At 41.8% G+C, this 19,728-nt stretch overlaps 1 protein-coding gene across 1 annotated transcript in view; it reads right to left on the bottom strand.

The window, feature by feature from the left end:
* sbf2 (SET binding factor 2) overlaps nucleotides 1-19,728 on the bottom strand; it is a 316,027-nt gene that overhangs the window by 265,200 nt on the left and 31,099 nt on the right. The window contains 1 exon segment of the mRNA XM_034163256.1: nucleotides 11,664-11,749. Within this exon segment, the coding sequence (XP_034019147.1) occupies nucleotides 11,664-11,749 (86 nt within the window).

Genomic DNA, 19,728 nt, shown 5'->3' with positions numbered 1-19,728 from the left:
GGCACCTGTATATACAGACATATATCATCTTGTTTGCAATACTTACCACAATGCGGGCTGCGTTATAATCAGTATGTTAATATTGCCGCCTGTGGGGGCCGCCATGGTAAGCACTGGAGACCAGGAAGCACACAAGTCCCCTTCTGGGACTGGGTTTTCTTTTTCCAATTTCTTCTTGTTTTTTGAGATGTCCCCCCCCCGTGTTCTGTGTTCTGCTGTTGGCGAACGGTTAGGTGCTTTGTGTGTGTCTTTTTTTTTTTTTTTCACGTTTATGGGCCGCTACTCTTTCATCAACTTTACTACCATCTCTCTTATATCTTATGAATGGCAGGTAGCCCCACTACACTGGTGAGCTGGAATGTTTGTGGCTTAAACAGTCCCATTAAGCGCAATAAAATATTTTCCCACTTAAAGAAATTACATAGCCAGATAGGTTATCTACAAGAAACCAAATTGGTCAATAAAGACCACTCAAGACTTCTCAGGGGCGGTTTTACACAGTGCTTTCATTCGGCTGGCAGGCGATTTGAACTGTGTCTTGAACCTGGCTCTGGACCGGTCTAGCTCCAAAGTGTCAACGTTAAGTAAATCCGCCTTGTGTAGCAACAATTTCATCAAAGCTTATGGGTTGGTGGATCCATGGCGGCTTAAAAACCCGACATCCAAACACTTTTCCTTTTTCTCACCAGTACACCAAAGTTACTCAAGAATCGATTACTTTTTGATTGACCATAAGATGCTGCCTCTGCCCACCCGTACAGATTATGACAGTATAGTCATTTCAGACCACTCACCAGTAATTCTACAATTGAATTTTCCAGAAAATATCGCTTGAACCCCTCCGTGGCGGTTAAATATCAGGCATTTATCTGATGAAAGGTTTGTGGAATTTATCAATAGTCAAATTGACCTGAATCTGACCCCCGGGATAATCTATTCTACCATTTGGGAAGCTCTGAAAGGGCAGGTGATATCTTATACGGCAGCAGAGAAAAAGAAGCAGATGAAGCGAGCGTCGGAAATTTTAGTGGACATAAAGGAACTGGATCGGCAGCACTCAGAATCGCCCTCTGATGAATTACATCAGAAGAGAATCTTACTCCAGACCGAATATGACTCGATTACAAATGTCAAAGCAATTGATCTCCATCTGAGGTCTCGGCTCCCCCACTATGAGCATGGCGATCACGCTAACAAGTTATTATCCCCCCAAATTAAGCAAATAACCACTGCAGGCTCTATTTCTGCAATAAAAAATGAACACGGACATGTATTAACAGACCATCAGGACATAAACAATGAGTTCCGACTATTCTATGAGAAGTTGTACACTTCTGAAGCTGCCGACCCAACTCAAGTTGAAAATTTTTTGAGCACCCTACCCCTCCCCATCTTAGAAGACAATGACAAAAACGTGTTGGAATCCGACATCACTCAGTCAGAAATAAGTAATGCCACTACAAAAATTAAATCCGGCAAGGCCACTGGCCCAGATGGATATCCGGCTGAATTTTTTTAAACTATTTGCAACCAAACTGGTCCCATTGCTATCGAAAGTTTTCAAAGAGGTTTATGACAGGAAGACTCTACCTGCAACAATGACACATGCCACAATCTCATTACTGCTTAAAAAAGCAAAAGATCCATTGCTGTGTGAATCCTACCACCCAATTAGCCTCCTGAATTGCGATTATAAGATTCTAGCAAAAGTACTGGCAGGCAGACTTGACAAGGCTCTTCCAAAGTTGATACATCCAGACCAAACAGGGTTTATCTCAAGGAGACAGATATCTAGTAACTTACGTCAGGTATACAATGTGATCTGTCAGCGTAACAACTTCGAACCTGAAATAGTAATTTCCTTGGATGCGCAAAAAGCTTTTGATAGAGTGGAATATAACTTTCTGCGTACTTAAAAAATTTGGATCCGGTCCCGTCTTCTGCTCCTGGATTAGTATTTTGTATGCATCGCCACAAGCAGCAATACGCACAAACAAGGATCTGTCCAGTCTTTTCCCTCTATCTCGCGGGGCCAGACAAGGTTGCCCGCTTAGCCCCTTATTATTCAATATTGCTATTGAACCTTTGGCAGTACGACTGAGAAACGATCCGCAGCTAGTTGGAGTACGAAGAGGAGGACAAACTCATAAACTATCTCTGTATGCTGACGACCTCCTCCTCTTTCTTTCAGATCCATTCAGCACCATTCCCTGTGCTCTTAAAGTCTTCAGTTCATTTGGTCAGGCGTCAGGTTATAAGTTGAATCTTTCTAAGAGCGTTCTCTTTACAATAAATAGGAACGCGCAGCAGTTGGACTTCCGGAGCTTCCCCTTTAAGGTGTGTAAAAACCACTTTAGCTACCTGGGGGTCAGCGTTACTTATAACTACGAGTCGTTGTTCCCCAAAAACTTTACAGGCGCACTGGATAAAGCTAAACAGGACATGGAGAACTGGTCCAAACTCCCATTGTCGCTAGTCGGAAGGGTCAACTTAGTTAAAATGGTAATTCTGCCCAGACTTCTCTATTTATTCCAGACTGTACCGGTTTTCATTCCCAAATCCTATTTTAAAGATTTGAATAGTCACATGTCCAGGTTTCTCTGGAATAGAAACATACCTCGAATTAGGAGAGAGTTTCTAGAAAGATCGAGAGACGAAGGTGGGCTTGCTTTACCAAATTTTCTTCACTACTATTGGGCCACGAACATTCAGAAACTGCTACTTTGGCTTGCGGATGCTTCGGACATGGAGGTTCCAGCCTGGGTCCCGATGGAGAAGCATTCTTGCAACCCAGCATCACTTGGCTCGTTATTGTGTAGCTCGCTACCTCTGAGTAAACATCACTGGACAAACAATCTGATAGTCAAGGGCTCACTGAGAATCTGGTTTCAATTCCCGTACTCACTTTAGATTTAAAAGGTGCCATAGCTGCAACTCCCATTCAGCTCTAATGTTAATTTCCCCCCCCTCCTTGATCGACCCGTCTTTTCTATCATGGCACAGGAAGGGCTGTCATGTGTAAAGAAGCTTTTCAAAGATGGCGAATTGGCCTCATTTGAGCAGTTGAAAAGGACTTTGACTTATCACAATCGGACTTCTTTAGATATCTACAGATTCGCAGTTTTGTGAAAACAACTTTTTTCCCTGACTCTATCCACAAAAGAACTAGCGGGACGAATGCTTAGAGTTGGACCATGGGATAAAGGTCTGTGCCATCTTTGTATAGTAAAATTCAAGGTGCGTCATCCCCATCAACAGAGCACCTGAGGAAATCAATGGGAGGGGAGGATTAGGCGAACTATTCACTGATCGGGGCCTGGCATCGCAATTACTAGAATTCATACCTCATCGATTTGTGTCAGACATAGTTTTAATACAGTTCAAGATATTACACAGACTACACAATCTCCAGTAAACTTTCCAGACTATACCCAGGTTCTGACTCAGCCTGTGTAGGGGTGACTATGAGCCCGGCAAGCCTCATCATATGTTTTGGTTGTGTCCTAAACTTCAGAATTTCTGGCAAGAACTATTCGAACTTCTCCTCCCTATGTAACAAGCCTGTCGGTCCAAACTGCATGGTGGCCCTGTTTGCGTCACCCCACCGGATACAGCTGTGACACCCAGCAAGCCATGCGATCAGCCTTTATAACTCTGCTCGCAGACGCCTGATCCTGCTCAAAAAGCAGCTCCGCCTTCTCATAAACTCCTGCTGGAAAGATGTTATGTCCCACTTAAAACTGGAGTATTTAAGGCACACCATGAACGGCTCTCTACAGACTTGTAATAAAATCTGGCAACCTTTTGTTAATCTTTTTTAAAAAAAAAAAAGTCCACCTTAGAGTCCAGCCCCGAACCTTACAATCTGACTGTTCTGATCTAATCACTATTGTGATGTTTCTTTGTTGTCTGAACATTTGTGTTGCCATCATCATTTATCTATTGTTTACCCTAATTGTGGTCTGATTTTTTTTTTTTTTTTTGCATACTTGAAAGCACCAATGCTTGTTCTAATTGTTCTCTGTTCTTCTGTTCCTATATGCGGGTTAAATTTTGAAATTTTGAAATAACAATAAAAATAATTTTATAACAATAAAGGATAATTGTGTAAAAATATAATATATATAAATGTATTGTAATGGTTTTAGGAGCCGCGCTGCGTTGAACACAGCAGCAGCTCAGCCGAGCAGCGTATCTTAACAGCGCAGATCCGTGTAACTTTCAACACTAATATTTGTGAATGTGTGGGTGTAAGAGTAAGTTTAATACTTTCCTGACATAATTTAATGTAATTTAATTTTACTGGCTCGATATCCAGGACAAAATGGCATTTTAACACGTATTTTGCGAGCATTTTTCTGAGTGTGTTCAGTCGCGAATCTCCATTGAAAATGCATTAACATCCGGGTACTTCGTCAATATTTTGCCCGGTTAGGAGGCGTCATGTCGCTGTCGATGAAGGGACGTTTTTGTTTAATGTGCAGCATTGGGACTGCGCTCTCCAGTTCTCATATACAGCTCCATGACTATAGTATATACTATGTTACGTCATATCTGTACCGCACGTGTTGTTAACGTGCTAACGCACCGTGTAGAGACAGTCGAGTTAGTGGTGTGTGACACGTGACACATGACAGTGGTGTGCCGCAGGATTTTGTAAATATAAAAAGGGTGCCGCGGCTCAAAAAAGGTTGAAAATCACTGACCTAAGTGATTAGCAGTATTACTGTATTTTAACCCTCTGGGGCCGACGCCGTCGTATACGACTGCTAAGACCAAGCTTTACTAAATTATAAATAACTTATGATAACTTATATCTTATTATAAATAACTAATGATATGAGATAGAAACTTACTTTTTTTGCTGAAAAATTAACTCCGTGGACTTTCGAGCCAGCCCTCGGCCATCTTTGTACTCCTCATAGAACCTGTGTGATGACGTGTGCAATGTGAGTGTCCAATCAAAATTGGTTCACCATCACATGGCTTTCCAAAAATCCAATCGTAGGGCAGATTTCCCTCACGTGAAAAGCCAAAGATCACTTTCAGGAGTGATATGTTACTAGTTAGCCCGTTTGAATAGCCCCCTGGGTGCTCCAATGAGTACATACTATTAGTACATAATCAGTGCGCCCTGTACCATTGCGCACAGCAATCAGTGAAAGCAGGAGCACACGGAGAGCCTCTGATGACAATCTCACATGCTCAAACAAAGAGTGTGTAACTATCAGGATTGCTCCACTAGTTTGCATGTGAATGTTACTGGATAACTCTGTTGCTTTCTCTGCATAAAGCACTGTTTACCATATCAATGGACAACAAATTGCATAGACCATTTTGTATATATTGTTCAAAATGTGCATTTGTGTTTATTGTTTGAACCTTTTTGTTGTACAGTATTTCACACAAGACCTCAATTACCTTTATAAAGTGCCAAAAAACAGTTGTTTATTATAGTGTGTTATGAATAAATGTGTGGAAACTTATGTTTTGCTTTATTTTTTTTCCTTGCCTATTTTTGATTGTAAACCTTTATTACACTTATAAAAACAACAAAAACATATATATTCTGAAAGCACAGGTTGTCCTGAAAAAAAGAGACATAAAACTTGATTGTGGGATGCAGGGAGAGCTGTTAACAGCAATAATAGAACATTTATGCCAGGCGAGTGAACAGTCCAAAAATGCCCTCGGACCCCAGAGGGTTAATAGGGTGTCACTTAAATACAAATTACCATAAAAACATCTACACTCACAACCTTTAAATAGTAAAAGATGGTGCTTATCCTGATTAAATATAATACTATTATCTCTTGCCATAACTCACAGAACTTAAGCATTTCTGCATTCCATCAGCTGAGGGACACCGCAAGGTGATGTCATTTGCATATGCTATTGTACCATTGTACTTATTACCCATGTGACATCCAATATCAGATTTTTCAAATTCCACTAACAATCCATCAACATAAACAGCAAACAAAGACAGAACTCCATCTTGCTTTATGTCATTACATACTGAATACTGACCACATAGAGAGCGGCACCATCTGATCTAGACTCTTGCTTGCCTCCACTGGTGGTTGGCTCTCACTGCGGTATTGTATCACTTCCTGTTCCGGAGCACAGCGGTGTTTTGCTGTATCTGTTAGCTGTTTAATCTGCGCAGTTAGATTGATCTAGATAACGATTTGTTTCACAGTGTAATCTTCACGTACCTTAACTAAAAGCACTTCCCTCTGCTGAATCACCTCTAAATTATTTACACATTATTCACTTTGTGTGTTTTTAGGAATCCGCTAGCTTAGCGCAGCTACTAGCTCTTAGCCGGTTTAGCATGGCGGCTCCTCCTGTCTCTCCCGCACTTTTCTGCTCTGGGTGTGCATGTTAAGTTATTCCGCGGCCTCCTTTAGCAGTAATGGTAAAGTGTAGCTTATTCGTAGCTTTGGAGGCCAGGCTGGGCGAATTGGAGACTCGGCTCCGCACTGTGGAAAATTCTACAGCTAGCCAGGCCCCTGTAGTCGGTGCGGACCAATGTAGCTTAGCCGCCATTAGCTGTCCCCCAGCAAATCCCGAGCAGCCGGGAAAGCAGACTGACTGGGTGACTGTGAGGAGGAAGCGTAGCCCTAAACAGAAGTCCCGTGTACACCGCCAACCCGTTCACATTTCTAACCCGTTTTTCCCCACTCGGCGACACACCCGCCGAGGATCAAACTCTGGTTATTGGCGACTCTGTTTTGAGAAATGTGAAGTTAGCGACACCAGCAACCATAGTCAATTGTCTTCCGGGGCCAGAGCAGGCAACATTGAAGGAAATTTGAAACTGCTGGCTAAGGCTAAGCGTAAATTTGGTAAGATTGTAATTCACGTCGGCAGTAATGACACCCGGTTACGCCAATCGGAGGTCACTAAAATTAACATTGAATCGGTGTGTAACTTTGCAAAAACGTCGGACTCTGTAGTTTTCTCTGGGCCCCTCCCCAATCGGACCGGGAGTGACATGTTTAGCCGCATGTTCTCCTTGAATTGCTGGCTGTCTGAGTGGTGTCCAAAAAATGAGGTGGGCTTCATAGATAATTGGCAAAGCTTCTGGGGAAAACCTGGTCTTGTTAGGAGAGACGGCATCCATCCCACCTTGGATGGAGCAGCTCTCATTTCTAGAAATCTGGCCAATTTTATTAAATCCTCCAAACCGTGACTATCCAGGGTTGGGACCAGGAAGCAGAGTTGTAGTCTTACACACCTCTCTGCAGCTTCTCTCCCCCTGCCATCCCCTCATACCCCATTCCCGTAGAGACGGTGCTGCTCCCAGACCACCATAACCAGCAAAAATCTATTTAAGCATAAAAATTCAAGAAGAAAAAATAATATAGCACCTTCAACTGTACCACAGACTAAAACAGTTAAATGTGGTCTTTTAAACATTAGGGCTCTCTCTTCTAAGTCCCTGTTAGTAAATGATATAATAATTGATCAACATATTGATCTATTCTGCCTTACAGAAACCTGGTTACAGCAGGATGAATATGTTAGTTTAAATGAGTCAACACCTCCGAGTCACACTAACTGTCAGAATACTCGTAGCATGGGCCGAGGCGGAGGATTAGCAGCAATCTTCCATTCCAGTTTATTAATTAATCCAAAACCCAGACAGAGCTTTATTCATTTGAAAGCTTGACTCTTAGTCTTGTCCATCCAAAGTCCCAAAAACCAGTTTGATTTGTTATTATCTATCGTCCACCTGGTCGTTACTGTGAGTTTCTCTGTGAATTTTCAGATCTTTTGTCTGACTTACTGCTTAGCTCAGATAAGATAATTATAGTGGGCGATTTTAACATCCACACAGATGCTGAGAATGACAGCCTCAACACTGCATTTAATCTATTGTTAGACTCAATTGGCTTTGCTCAAAATGTAAATGAGTCCACCCACCACTTTAATCATATCTTAGATCTTGTTCTGACTTATGGTATGGAAATTGAAGACTTAACAGTATTCCCTGAAAACTCCCTTCTGTCTGATCATTTCTTAATAACATTTACATTTACTCTGATGGACTACCCAGCAGTGGGGAATAAGTTTCATTACAGTAGAAGTCTTTCAGAAAGTGCTGTAACTAGGTTTAAGGATATGATTCCTTCTTTATGTTCTCTAACGCCATATACCAACACAGTGCAGAGTAGCTACCTAAACTCTGTGAGTGAGATAGAGTATCTCGTCAATAGTTTTACATCCTCATTGAAGACAACTTTGGATGCTGTAGCTCCTCTGAAAAAGAGAGCCTTAAATCAGAAGTGCCTGACTCCGTGGTATAACTCACAAACTCGCAGTTTAAAGCAGATAACCTGTAAGTTGGAGAGGACATGGCGTCTCACTAATTCAGAAGATCTTCACTTAGCCTGGAAAAAAAGTCTGTTGCTCTATAAAAAAGCCCTCCGTAAAGCTAGGACATCTTACTACTCATCACTAATTGAAGAAAATAAGAACAACCCCAGGTTTCTTTTCAGCACTGTAGCCAGAGCTCTACTGAGCTGAGTATTCCTTTAACTTTAACTAGTAATGACTTCATGACTTTCTTTGCCAATAAAATTTTAACTATTAGAGAAAAAATTACTCATAACCACCCCAAAGACATATCGTTATCTTTGGCTGCTTTCAGTGATGCCGGTATTTGGTTAGACTCTTTCTCTCTGATTGTTCTGTCTGAGTTATTTTCATTAGTTACTTCCTCCAAACCATCAACATGTCTATTAGACCCCATTCCTACCAGGCTGCTCAAGGAAGCCCTACCATTAATTAATGCTTCGATCTTAAATATGATCAATCTATCTTTATTAGTTGGCTATGTAGCCATCACTTGACCCAGCTATCTTAGCTAATTATAGGCCAATCTCCAACCTTCCTTTTCTCTCAAAAATTCTTGAAAGGGTAGTTGTAAAACAGCTAACTGATCATCTGCAGAGGAATGGTCTATTTGAAGAGTTTCAGTCAGGTTTTAGAATTCATCATAGTACAGAAACAGCATTAGTGAAGGTTACAAATGATCTTCTTATGGCCTCAGACAGTGGACTCATCTCTGTGCTTGTTCTGTTAGACCTCAGTGCTGCTTTTGATACTGTTGACCATAAAATTGTATTACAGAGATTAGAGCATGCCATAGGTATTAAAGGCACTGCGCTGCGGTAGTTTGAATCATATTTATCTAATAGATTACAATTTGTTCATGTAAATGGGGAATCTTCTTCACAGACTAAGGTTGATTATGGAGTTCCACAAGGTTCTGTGCTAGGACCAATTTTATTCACTTTATACATGTTTCCCTTAGGCAGTATTATTAGACAGCATTGCTTAAATTTTCATTGTTACGCAGATGATACCCAGCTTTATCTATCCATGAAGCCAGAGGACACACACCAATTAGTTAAACTGCAGGATTGTCTTACAGACATAAAGACATGGATGACCTCTAATTTCCTGCTTTTAAACTCAGAAAAAACTGAAGTTATTGTACTTGGCCCCACAAATCTTAGAAACATGGTGTCTAACCAGATCCTTACTCTGGATGGCATTACCCTGACCTCTAGTAATACTGTGAGAAATCTTGGAGTCATTTTTGATCAGGATATGTCATTCAATGCGCATATTAAACAGATATGTAGGACTGCTTTTTTGCATTTGCGCAATATCTCTAAAATTAGAAAGGTCTTGTCTCAGAGTGATGCTGAAAAACTAATTCATGCATTTATTTCCTCTAGGCTGGGCTATTGTAATTCGTTATTATCAGGTTGTCCTAAAAGTTCCCTGAAAAGCCTTCAGTTAATTCAAAATGCTGCAGCTAGAGTACTGACAGGGACTAGAAGGAGAGAGCATATTTCACCCATATTGGCCTCTCTTCATTGGCTTCCTGTTAATTTTAGAATAGAATTTAAAATTCTTCTTCTTACTTTATAAGGTTTTGAATAATCAGGTCCCATCTTATCTTAGGGACCTCATAGTACCATATCACCCCAATAGAGCGCTTCGCTCTCAGACTGCAGGCTTACTTGTAGTTCCTAGGGTTTGTAAGAGTAGAATGGGAGGCAGAGCCTTCAGCTTTCAGGCTCCTCTCCTGTGGAACCAGCTCCCAATTCAGATCAGGGAGACAGACACCCTCTCTACTTTTAAGATTAGGCTTAAACTTTCCTTTTGCTAAAGCTTATAGTTAGGGCTGGATCAGGTGACGCTGAACCATCCCTTAGTTATGCTGCTATAGACGTAGACTGCTGGGGGGTTCCCATGATGCACTGTTTCTTTCTCTTTTTGCTCTGTATGCACCACTCTGCATTTAATCATTAGTGATCGATCTCTGCTCCCCTCCACAGCATGTCTTTTTCCTGGTTCTCTCCCTCAGCCCCAACCAGTCCCAGCAGAAGACTGCCCCTCCCTGAGCCTGGTTCTGCTGGAGGGTTCTTCCTGTTAAAAGGGAGTTTTTAGTTTTTCCTTCCCACTGTCGCCAAGTGCTTGCTAACAGGGGGTCGTTTTGACCGTTGGGGTTTTTACGTAATTATTGTATGGCCTTGCCTTACAATATAAAGCCCCTTGGGGCAACTGTTTGTTGTGATTTGGCGCTATATAAATAAAATTGATTTGATTTTGATTTGATTCCTAATTTTTTACATATTTATGAACAACCATAACATACATATTTATGAACAACATAACAAAAGTGGCAATAAATTATGTTTCATTAATTTCTTAAACAATTCACAATACTGCACCCTATCAAATGCCTTCGTGGCATCTAGCATAACAGTGTAGACATTGGAGTGATTAAGATTGTAAAAACTTATGACTTCATTAAAGGTAAAAGTCCACCGGTGGTAGAGCAATTCTCCTTAAACCCCAACTGTAGCTTAGAACTAAACAGGACTGTCCAGTCTGCAGAAAATACTACTGAGTGCTATCGATCTGTAGTGTTCTAAGTTACACAATATCTCCCCCGGTTGGGAAGTCAGCTTGACATTACTTCCTCTGTCAAGACCAGTAGCCATTTACAGCTGGGTGGACAAAAACAATGCAGATGAAGTATCTTGTCCAAGTACACAGACAGGTAGGGTGACTGCGAATTGAACCAACATCTACATATTGGTAGCTCAACTCCCTACCCCACTGAGCTACCTGTTCTACATATCAAGCATGTGACTTTATAGGAAAGCAGAGGAATACCGTATGTGACAAAAGTGGTTTGAAAGATACATATGGTATCTTTCTTCACTCTCTACAACAAACAAGACAATTCTTGCTGGTTTTGTGAATGTCGTGTTGACGTGTTGGAGTTTCTTGATACATTTGGAGTAGATCATAGGAAATCATGCTGACCTTCATGCAACTAACACCTGCAATAACCAATTCCATTGTGCACACAACATGCTCAATTAAATTAAATGCTTGATTAAAAATCCTGAGATACAATTGTTCTGAAAATATACTGTATGAATTATTTTATCTCATCCCAGCTACCATTCACTCTCACTCTCTTAAAAACAAACAAACCAACCAAAAATCTCAATGCCCCTCCAGTTGGTCCAACATTTTAATTGGATACCGGACCATGAGGCGTTCAGGTACTAAGACTCACTTCAGTCCAAGTCATTTATAGTTTACAGGAGAGCACAATCACTCACCATCTCCACCCCCTGAGGAAAAGCAGTCCCATCCCAGTCCTTCTTGGGGAATCGTTGAATGATCTTCCCACAGCCTTCTCCCGAACCTGCAATTAAAAAGTGATGGAGACATGAATTAGCACAGCAAGTCCCCTTGGTTTCTCCCTTGATTCACTCTAAGTCATCACAGCAGATCTTAAGTGGATCTGCATGTTGCCTTGATACAAGTTTTACACTGGATGCTCTTCCCGATGCAACTCCACTTTACATGGAGAAATTAGTACAGTTTTTTTTTTTTTGACAGCACTGTAAGCAGACCTCTTTATGTTTGTTACTGAAAGAAGCACCACTCATTTTAAGCAATAACCACTGACATCAAGTTTGAGTGAGCAATATGTAGTCTAATCCTTTTAGGCTGCGTTGTTGTATTCAGGGAGGGAGAGAGGTTGGCTCCATGACGCTACAGACTGACACGCAGATGGGATTTGATACATTGGAAAATGTCAGAAGACATTATTCCCAGAAGTTAATGAACTTTATTAATGTGCTACAATCTTGAGAAAACTAGAGGAGGTGAAAGAAAGATGCACGCTGCAGCGTGATGGCACGTTATCCATGCATGAGAAGTGGATGTGGAAATGTCCTCTCGCTAGCGATCGGTCCGTGAGCAGGAGTTAATGGACTTTTAATTTAACTTGCCACAATCTTGACAGAACTGGAGGAGGTGAAAGCAAGCAGAGCTGCATTTGGTGGACACGAGAGTGATCCGTCCATGAGGAGTGAACAGTGAACATGTGCTCTCACTGGCGATCTCTATAAGGAGTGGACATGGACATGCCCTCTGAATGTGGAAGCTTGGCTTGCCTCTTCTGATTTTGAAGCTTCACTGCCAGCAAAGTCCAGCAGGATGAATAAAATCTATCAATGCAGGTATGTACTGATAAAAGGATTTTTTTTCCCCCTGGCATGTAGAATTGTGGAGGCTTGGTGTACAGCACCGCAGTGTCGTGTAGATTTACATACAGTTGCGGAGTGTTGTGGAGACTTCGCTAAAAACTGTGTACTTTCTGTGTACAGTGGTCTACGCCAAAAAAAATTAAACATGTTTAATTTTTTTGTGTCCACCTCACATAGCCCTCAGCATACTGCTGCGTAGGGGAGAAAAAGTGCAGCGTAGAGCTGCTGAAACTGGGCGTAGAGCTGCATAACTCGGGGTAGTCAGTACACTCCAATGCGCAACTCTATGGTGGCCCTGGTGTGAAAGGAGCTTCAAACACCTTTATCTCAGCTGATGTGTAATCAAAATATGTTTTCTGTTAAGAGTAACCATGGCACACAAGCCATTTTCATGACCAAATAATGTGCTGATTGTTTAAAAATCACAAAACTTTCACATTTAGGAAGCTGAAATGAGATAGTTTGGGCATTAAAGAAAAGGTTCAAAAGGATTAATCAATATCAATATAATTGTCAGTTGATTTAATCTGCAGCTCTACATTTAAGGAGATCATCTGCAATGTGTGTGTGTGTTTTTTTTTTTAACTCCACCCACTGCAAATTAACTCTGTATGCTCAGCCAATCAAGAGCTGGGAACGACCAAACTTGACTACTTTGCAAGAAAACATGAACGACAGGAAACCTTCAGGAGCAGGGTAGATGAACCTCAGAATCAGAATAGCTTTTATTCGCCAAGTTTCCACAGCATACAAGGAATTTGACTTTGGTTTGAGCTGCACTTTCTCTGTACGGCACGTATAAATATACACTAAACACTGAATAATTCATGTAATAAAATGTGCAAATGAAACATGCAAGTAAAATAAAATGTGCAATAAGAGAAAAAAAAATGTGTGAAAGAGTGAAGTTAAGTTGTACATGAGGTATATGACTTAGTGAGTTTTTGGCATGTTAAATTGTTCATCAGAGTGATGGCCTGTGGAAAGAAACTGTTCCTGTGTCTCGTTGTTTTGACATACGGAGCTCTGTAACGTCGACCAGAGGGGAGGTGTGTCCACACTGTAAATAGCGTGCGTCCAGGGTATGAGGGGTCTGCAGAGATTACCAGCTCACTTCCTGTATCTGGACTGGTATAAGTCCTGGTTGGAAGGCAGGCTGGCTTTGATTATTTATTCTGCAGACCTGACAGTATGTTGAAGTCTGTGCCTGTCGTGTTTGGAGGCAGAAGGAAACCAAACGGAGATGGAGATGCACAGGACAGACTGGATGATGGATGTGTAAAAAATGATGAGCAGTTCCTGGAGCAGGCTGAACTTCCTGAGCTGTAGGAGGAAGTATATCCTCTGCGGTTTCTTTTTCCTGATGGAGTCTATGTGGGACTTCATATCTTGGGAGATGGTGGATCCCAGGAACCAGAAAGCGTCCAAAGTAGGTACAGTGTTCTTGAAGATGGAGAGGGAGTGATGGTGGGTCCCTCCTGAAATCTACTATCATCTCCACTGTCTTGAGCGGGTTCAGCTCCAAGTCATTCTGACCACACCAGAGGACCACCTGTTTCACCTCCTGTCTGTATGCAGCCTCATCACCATCCTGGATGAGACCAATGATGATGGTGTCATCTGCAAACTCAGGAGTTTAACAGACGGGTTCCCTGAGGTGCAGTCGTTTGTGTAGAGGGAGAAGAGCAGTGGGGAGACCACACACCCTTGAGAGACGCCAGTGCTGTCAGTGTGCTGGATGTGATGGTCCTCAGCCTCATCCACTGTGTTATGTCCACCAGGAAGTTTGAGATCCACTGATAGGTGGGAGCTGGCACAGACAGGTTGGAGAGTTTTTTGTGGAGAATGTCGGGGATGATGGTGTTGAACGCCGAGCTGAAGTCCACAAACAGGATCCTAACATACGTCTTTGCCGAGTCCAGGTGCTGCACGATGTAATGCAGACCCATGTTGACCGCATCCTCAACTGACCCGTTTGCCCGGTACGCAAATTCTAGGCAGTCTAGCAGGGGCCCTGTGACGTCCGTCAGGTGGCTCAACACCAGCCATTCAAAAGACTTCATGACTACAGATGTCAGGGCGACAGGCCTGTAGTCATTTAGTCCTGTTATGGAGGGTTTCTTTGGGACTGGGATAATAACGGAGTATTTGAAGCAGGAGAGGTTCTGCTTGGATTAAACAAATCATGGACTGCTCATGTTTCTCACATTTCCAGAATTTTTTATTAATTCATTTTTAGATTACTGATCATTATTCTGAATTATTCATCGTTGTCTATAAAATAGCTAAAAACACAAACTACCCATCTAAATTTCCCAGAATAAATGGTGACATCTTAGAATGCCAATTTGTTACCCAACAATCCAAACCAAAATTACCCAAAAACATCAGACTGTATTCATGACATTTCTAACAATGCAACACATTGTTGCAATACATTTGCAACAATGTATAAATTCTGTTTCATAATTATGTCTATATATAAAAATGTATCTGTGCATTGCATATGTTAGTAATAAGCCTACACAATACTGATTTTACACTACAATAATATAAACCTGGCTTGAGAATGGTTTAGCTTCTCTCTCTCTCTCTCACACACACACACACACACACACACACACACACACACACACACACACACACACACACACACACACACACACACACACACACACACACACACACACACACACACACACACACACACACACACACACACACACACACCAAAAACATCTGGCTGATAAACTTAAAATGACCCGGACATTCAAAATTATGTGCTACAGTGATTAAAAAAATTTAACCATCAACTCTATTACAAGAGTAAAACAATATTACAAACTCATATGCAAAGTTATTTTTGGCCAAAGTATTAAAAACGGTGAGATGCTAACAGAACTGATTAAATCTACAGGCTTCACAAGGAACAGGTTGTGCTCATATCATAGATAATACAAAGCAGAAAACAACTGGAGCAGCTATTCATTGTGCACATGACAACACAATCAAGTGAACCTGCTCTGACCTACACTGGCCTGAACTGTTGGCACATACTGTATGACTACTGCTAATACTGACTGTATACAGTACCAGTCAAAAGTTAGGACACACTTTCTCATTCAAATGAATGGGAAGGTGTGAAAGGGCAACTGTGCACACAATCCATTCTCATCTTCCTGATACTTTTGAGAAATTATTTCAGTGCCTTTCTGAAGCGGGTGTTTGCATCACTGGTTAAATTTGATATTTTGAACAAAGGTGCTCTGTGAAGATTATCCAGTGACTTTTTTCTTTTTTGTTAGCTTTACAGTCACCAATACAAATCTTCAGTTGACCCATCACGGGCTTCACCAGTGAAATAACTTCCTCATACATTCCCCCCATATGTGGTTTAGTCTTACAAAACTCTAAAAACCCAATGAGATGTAATAATTCATGTAAACGTGAGTGCAAACAATAAAGTTTGTATTTAGAAGTTGATATATGATTACAACATTTGTTAAGCAAGGCAAACACTGAATTTAATTGTGATGAAACAAAATTTCCCCCATTTGGCATGCCAAACACGGCTTTTATGGATCTATTTCTCAATATGCACTGTCACGCCTCATTTTCTGATGACTTCATCTTTAAATAACATCTTAGTTATTCTTTGACATGGACTGTTTTAGTTCCAAAAGGAAAACTGCTTTCTATCAAGCATGAGACAGAATGTGAATACACAGTTTATTTCTTGGATGTAATTTCATCAATATGAAGACAAAGGAAAGAACACACACCTGTGTGTCGAGAACCCCCCCCCCCCCCCCCTGCCACTAAGTTGTCCTATGGCTTTTGACTGGCTTAGGGTTGGTCACTTTGGAAGATAAGTTAGGAGAAATTCACTGAAGCATTTACACTGTATTTTGATACTATATATGGAAATCGAAACAATCGGCTGTATTGCTGGCTTCACAGTGCTATCACCCCAATGGGATTTGGGTGCTGCTTTCAAAATGTAAAGCTTTAAGTGTCATATAAATATATAAATATTGATGTGGATTTTTTTTTTTTAGCTGATTGGTTAGAATAGGGATATGAAAATAATCGACTGATACTCAAAAAGAAAAAAAGAAAAAATACTATGGCTAGCTTGTGGATAATAATCATTGAAGCCCCTTTCACACTGGGCCACCGTAGATTTGCGTATTGTGGAGTACTGACTAGACTGAGTTAAGCAGCTCTATGCCAAGTTTAACCAGTTCTACGCACAGTTTTTGCTCCCCTACGCAACAGTATGCTGAGGGCTACGCGAGGTGGATGCAAAAAATTAAACATGTTTAATTTTTTTCGGCGTAGAGCACTGGGCGCAGAAAGAACGCAGTTTTTAAGCAAGTCTACACAACACTCCAGTACTGTATGTAAATCTACACAACACTACGCTACTTTACACCAACCCTCCGCAATTCTACATGTCAGGGCAAAAAAATCCTTTTACAACCCCAATTCCAATGAAGTTGGGATGTTGTGAAAAATGTAAATAAAAACAGAATACAATGATTTGCAAATCCTCTTCAACCTATATTCAATTGCATACGCCACAAAGACAAGATATTTAATGTTCAAACTGATAAACTTTATTTTTTTGTGCAAATACAGTGGTCCCTCGCTATAACGCGGTTCACCTTTCGCGGCCTCGCAGTTTCACAAATTTTTTTTAGTGCAATTTTGTATGCTTTTTTTTTTACAGCACATTGTGTTCTGCGTCCTTATCAGGCGGGCCGGTCGCGGCACCGGTTGGCATCACCGCGATTGCTCTCACTGCGTCCGAAGCGCTCACTGAGTCTGCGGGCTCGGTAAACGCCGCAGCAGGACACTCACACCGCCCCCCTCTCTGCTGTGCGGAGCTGCGCCAACTCTGGCAACAGGTCCAGAGACTACGCTCGCTGTTTTGATGAAGAGTATTTGCAAATCATTGTATTCTGTTATTTACATTTTACACAACGTCCCAACTTCATTGGAATCGGGGTTGTATCAGTACATACCTGGATTGATAGATTTTATTCATCCCGCTGGACTTTGCTGACTCTGAAGCTTCAAGACCACGGAAGAAGAGGCAGGCCAAGCTTCCATATTCAGAGGACATGTCCATGTCCACTCCTCATGGACAGATAAGCAGCGAGAGCACATGTCCACCATTCACTTCTCATGGATGGCTCACACGCGCAAATGCAGCTCTGCTTTGCTTTCACCTTGTCCAGTTCTCTCAAGATAGTGGCAAGTTAAATAAAGTCCATTAACTCTTGCTCATAGATAGATCGCCAGTGAGAGGACATTTCCATGTCCATTTCTCATGCACAGATCGCGTGCGCCATGGTGCTACGGGTTTCTTTCACCTCCCCCAGTTCTCTCAACATTGTGGCACATTAAATGTAGTCCATTAACTCCTGCTCACAGACCGATCGCCAGCGAGAGGACATGTCCACCGTTCACCTCTCTCTCTCTCTCTCTCTCTCTCTCTCTCTCTCCTCTCTCTCTCTCTCTCTCTCTCCCCCCCCCCCCCCCCAGCAGCACAGCCATGATGACACAGCAACTGCTCTCCGGCTGTATGTCTGGAAACATGAGTGCCGTTCATGTATTGAGAATGGAGTGCATTTCCACAATGCCAAAAAAAGGTGGACAGAAAAAGAGGCAGAAAAATAGCGGCGAGGGCTACATACAATCACATAACAGCCTACAGAGGGACTACACCAAAGCTGCACAATTTTAACGCAACTGTATGCAAGCCTGGTGTGAGAGGGGCTTAATAATGTAGTCCTTAGAGTGTCTTTCTGAAACTCAATAATGCTTTTATATAGTGTTTTCACGCTCTGCTTTTACATTACCTCACATGCACCAATTTGTACACAGGGTGCTGCCATGCATGTCTCTCATCTGTTTGAACAGCGTATCCTCTGGTCACAAGCCTACCACTTAAACCACATCACCTTCACCTCTCTACGGATGCTCAAAACATGTTCTCATTTTAGATCCAGGTGGCCTGTCCAGGGTGGACTCAGCATCTCGGCCACTGACCAAAAGCTATTTTTCCCCTCATTCATAAGTGGTTTAAAATGCAATACAAATCGCATTTATGCATTTTGGACTGAATGCTCTACATACAGATGCACTTCAAAACTTGAACACCAAAACCTGAAGCCCAGAAAGAAGACAACATCTCTGTTCTTTAAAATGTGAGGAAAGTGTCTCTAAAATCTCCACCAAAATGGCAAAGCTGTGAAGGAGACCTTCATCTGGTTAAATGTCCCTGAGGGTTGAGCTCACCTGTTATCTCTGAAAACTCACACCTGCTGCTATGCTTCCTATAGCTTCCAATGAGAGTCTGGATTCTGGTTGAAGGTATTTTGGACCATTCTTCTTTACAAAACATCTCCAGTTCAGTCAGGTTTGTTGGTATCCGAACATGGACAGCCCGCTTAAAATCACACCACAGCTTTTCAATAATATTCAGGTCTGGGGACTGAGATGGCCTTTCCAGAACATTGTAGTTGTTCCTCTGCATGAATGCCTTAGTAGATTTTGAGCAGTGTTTTGGGTCGTGGTCTTGTTGAAAGATCCAGCCCCGGCGCAACTTCAACTTTGTCACCAATTCATGAACACTGTTCTCAAGAATCTGCTGCTATTGACTGGAAACCATGTGACCCTGAACTTTAAGATTCCCAGTACCTGCACTGGCCACACAGCCCCACAGCATGAGGGAACCACCTCCAAATTTTACTGTAGGTAGCAAGTGTTTTTCTTGGAATGCTGTGTTCTTTTTCAGCTATACATACCGCCCCTTGTTATGTCTAAATAACTCAATTTTAGTTTCATCAGTCCATAGCACCTTATTCCAAAATGAAGCTGGCTTGTCCAAATGTGCTTTAGCATACCTCAAGCGACTGATTGTGGTGTATACGCAGAAAAGGCTTCCTCTGCATTACAGCATCATACAGCATCTCCTTGCGCAAAGTGCACTGTATAGTTGAACGATGCACAGAGACACTATCTGCAGCAAGATCATGTTGTAGGTCTTTGGAGCAGGTCTGTGGGCTGACTATGACTGTTTTCACCATCGTTGGCTTCAGCTTATGAGATTTTTCTTGGC

The sequence above is a fragment of the Thalassophryne amazonica genome, chromosome 2 (genome assembly GCF_902500255.1).
Source record: "Thalassophryne amazonica chromosome 2, fThaAma1.1, whole genome shotgun sequence".
NCBI classification, from domain to species: domain Eukaryota; kingdom Metazoa; phylum Chordata; class Actinopteri; order Batrachoidiformes; family Batrachoididae; genus Thalassophryne; species Thalassophryne amazonica.
Note: the sequence above shows the minus strand (reverse complement) of the source record. Positions and strands in the feature narration are given on the sequence as shown.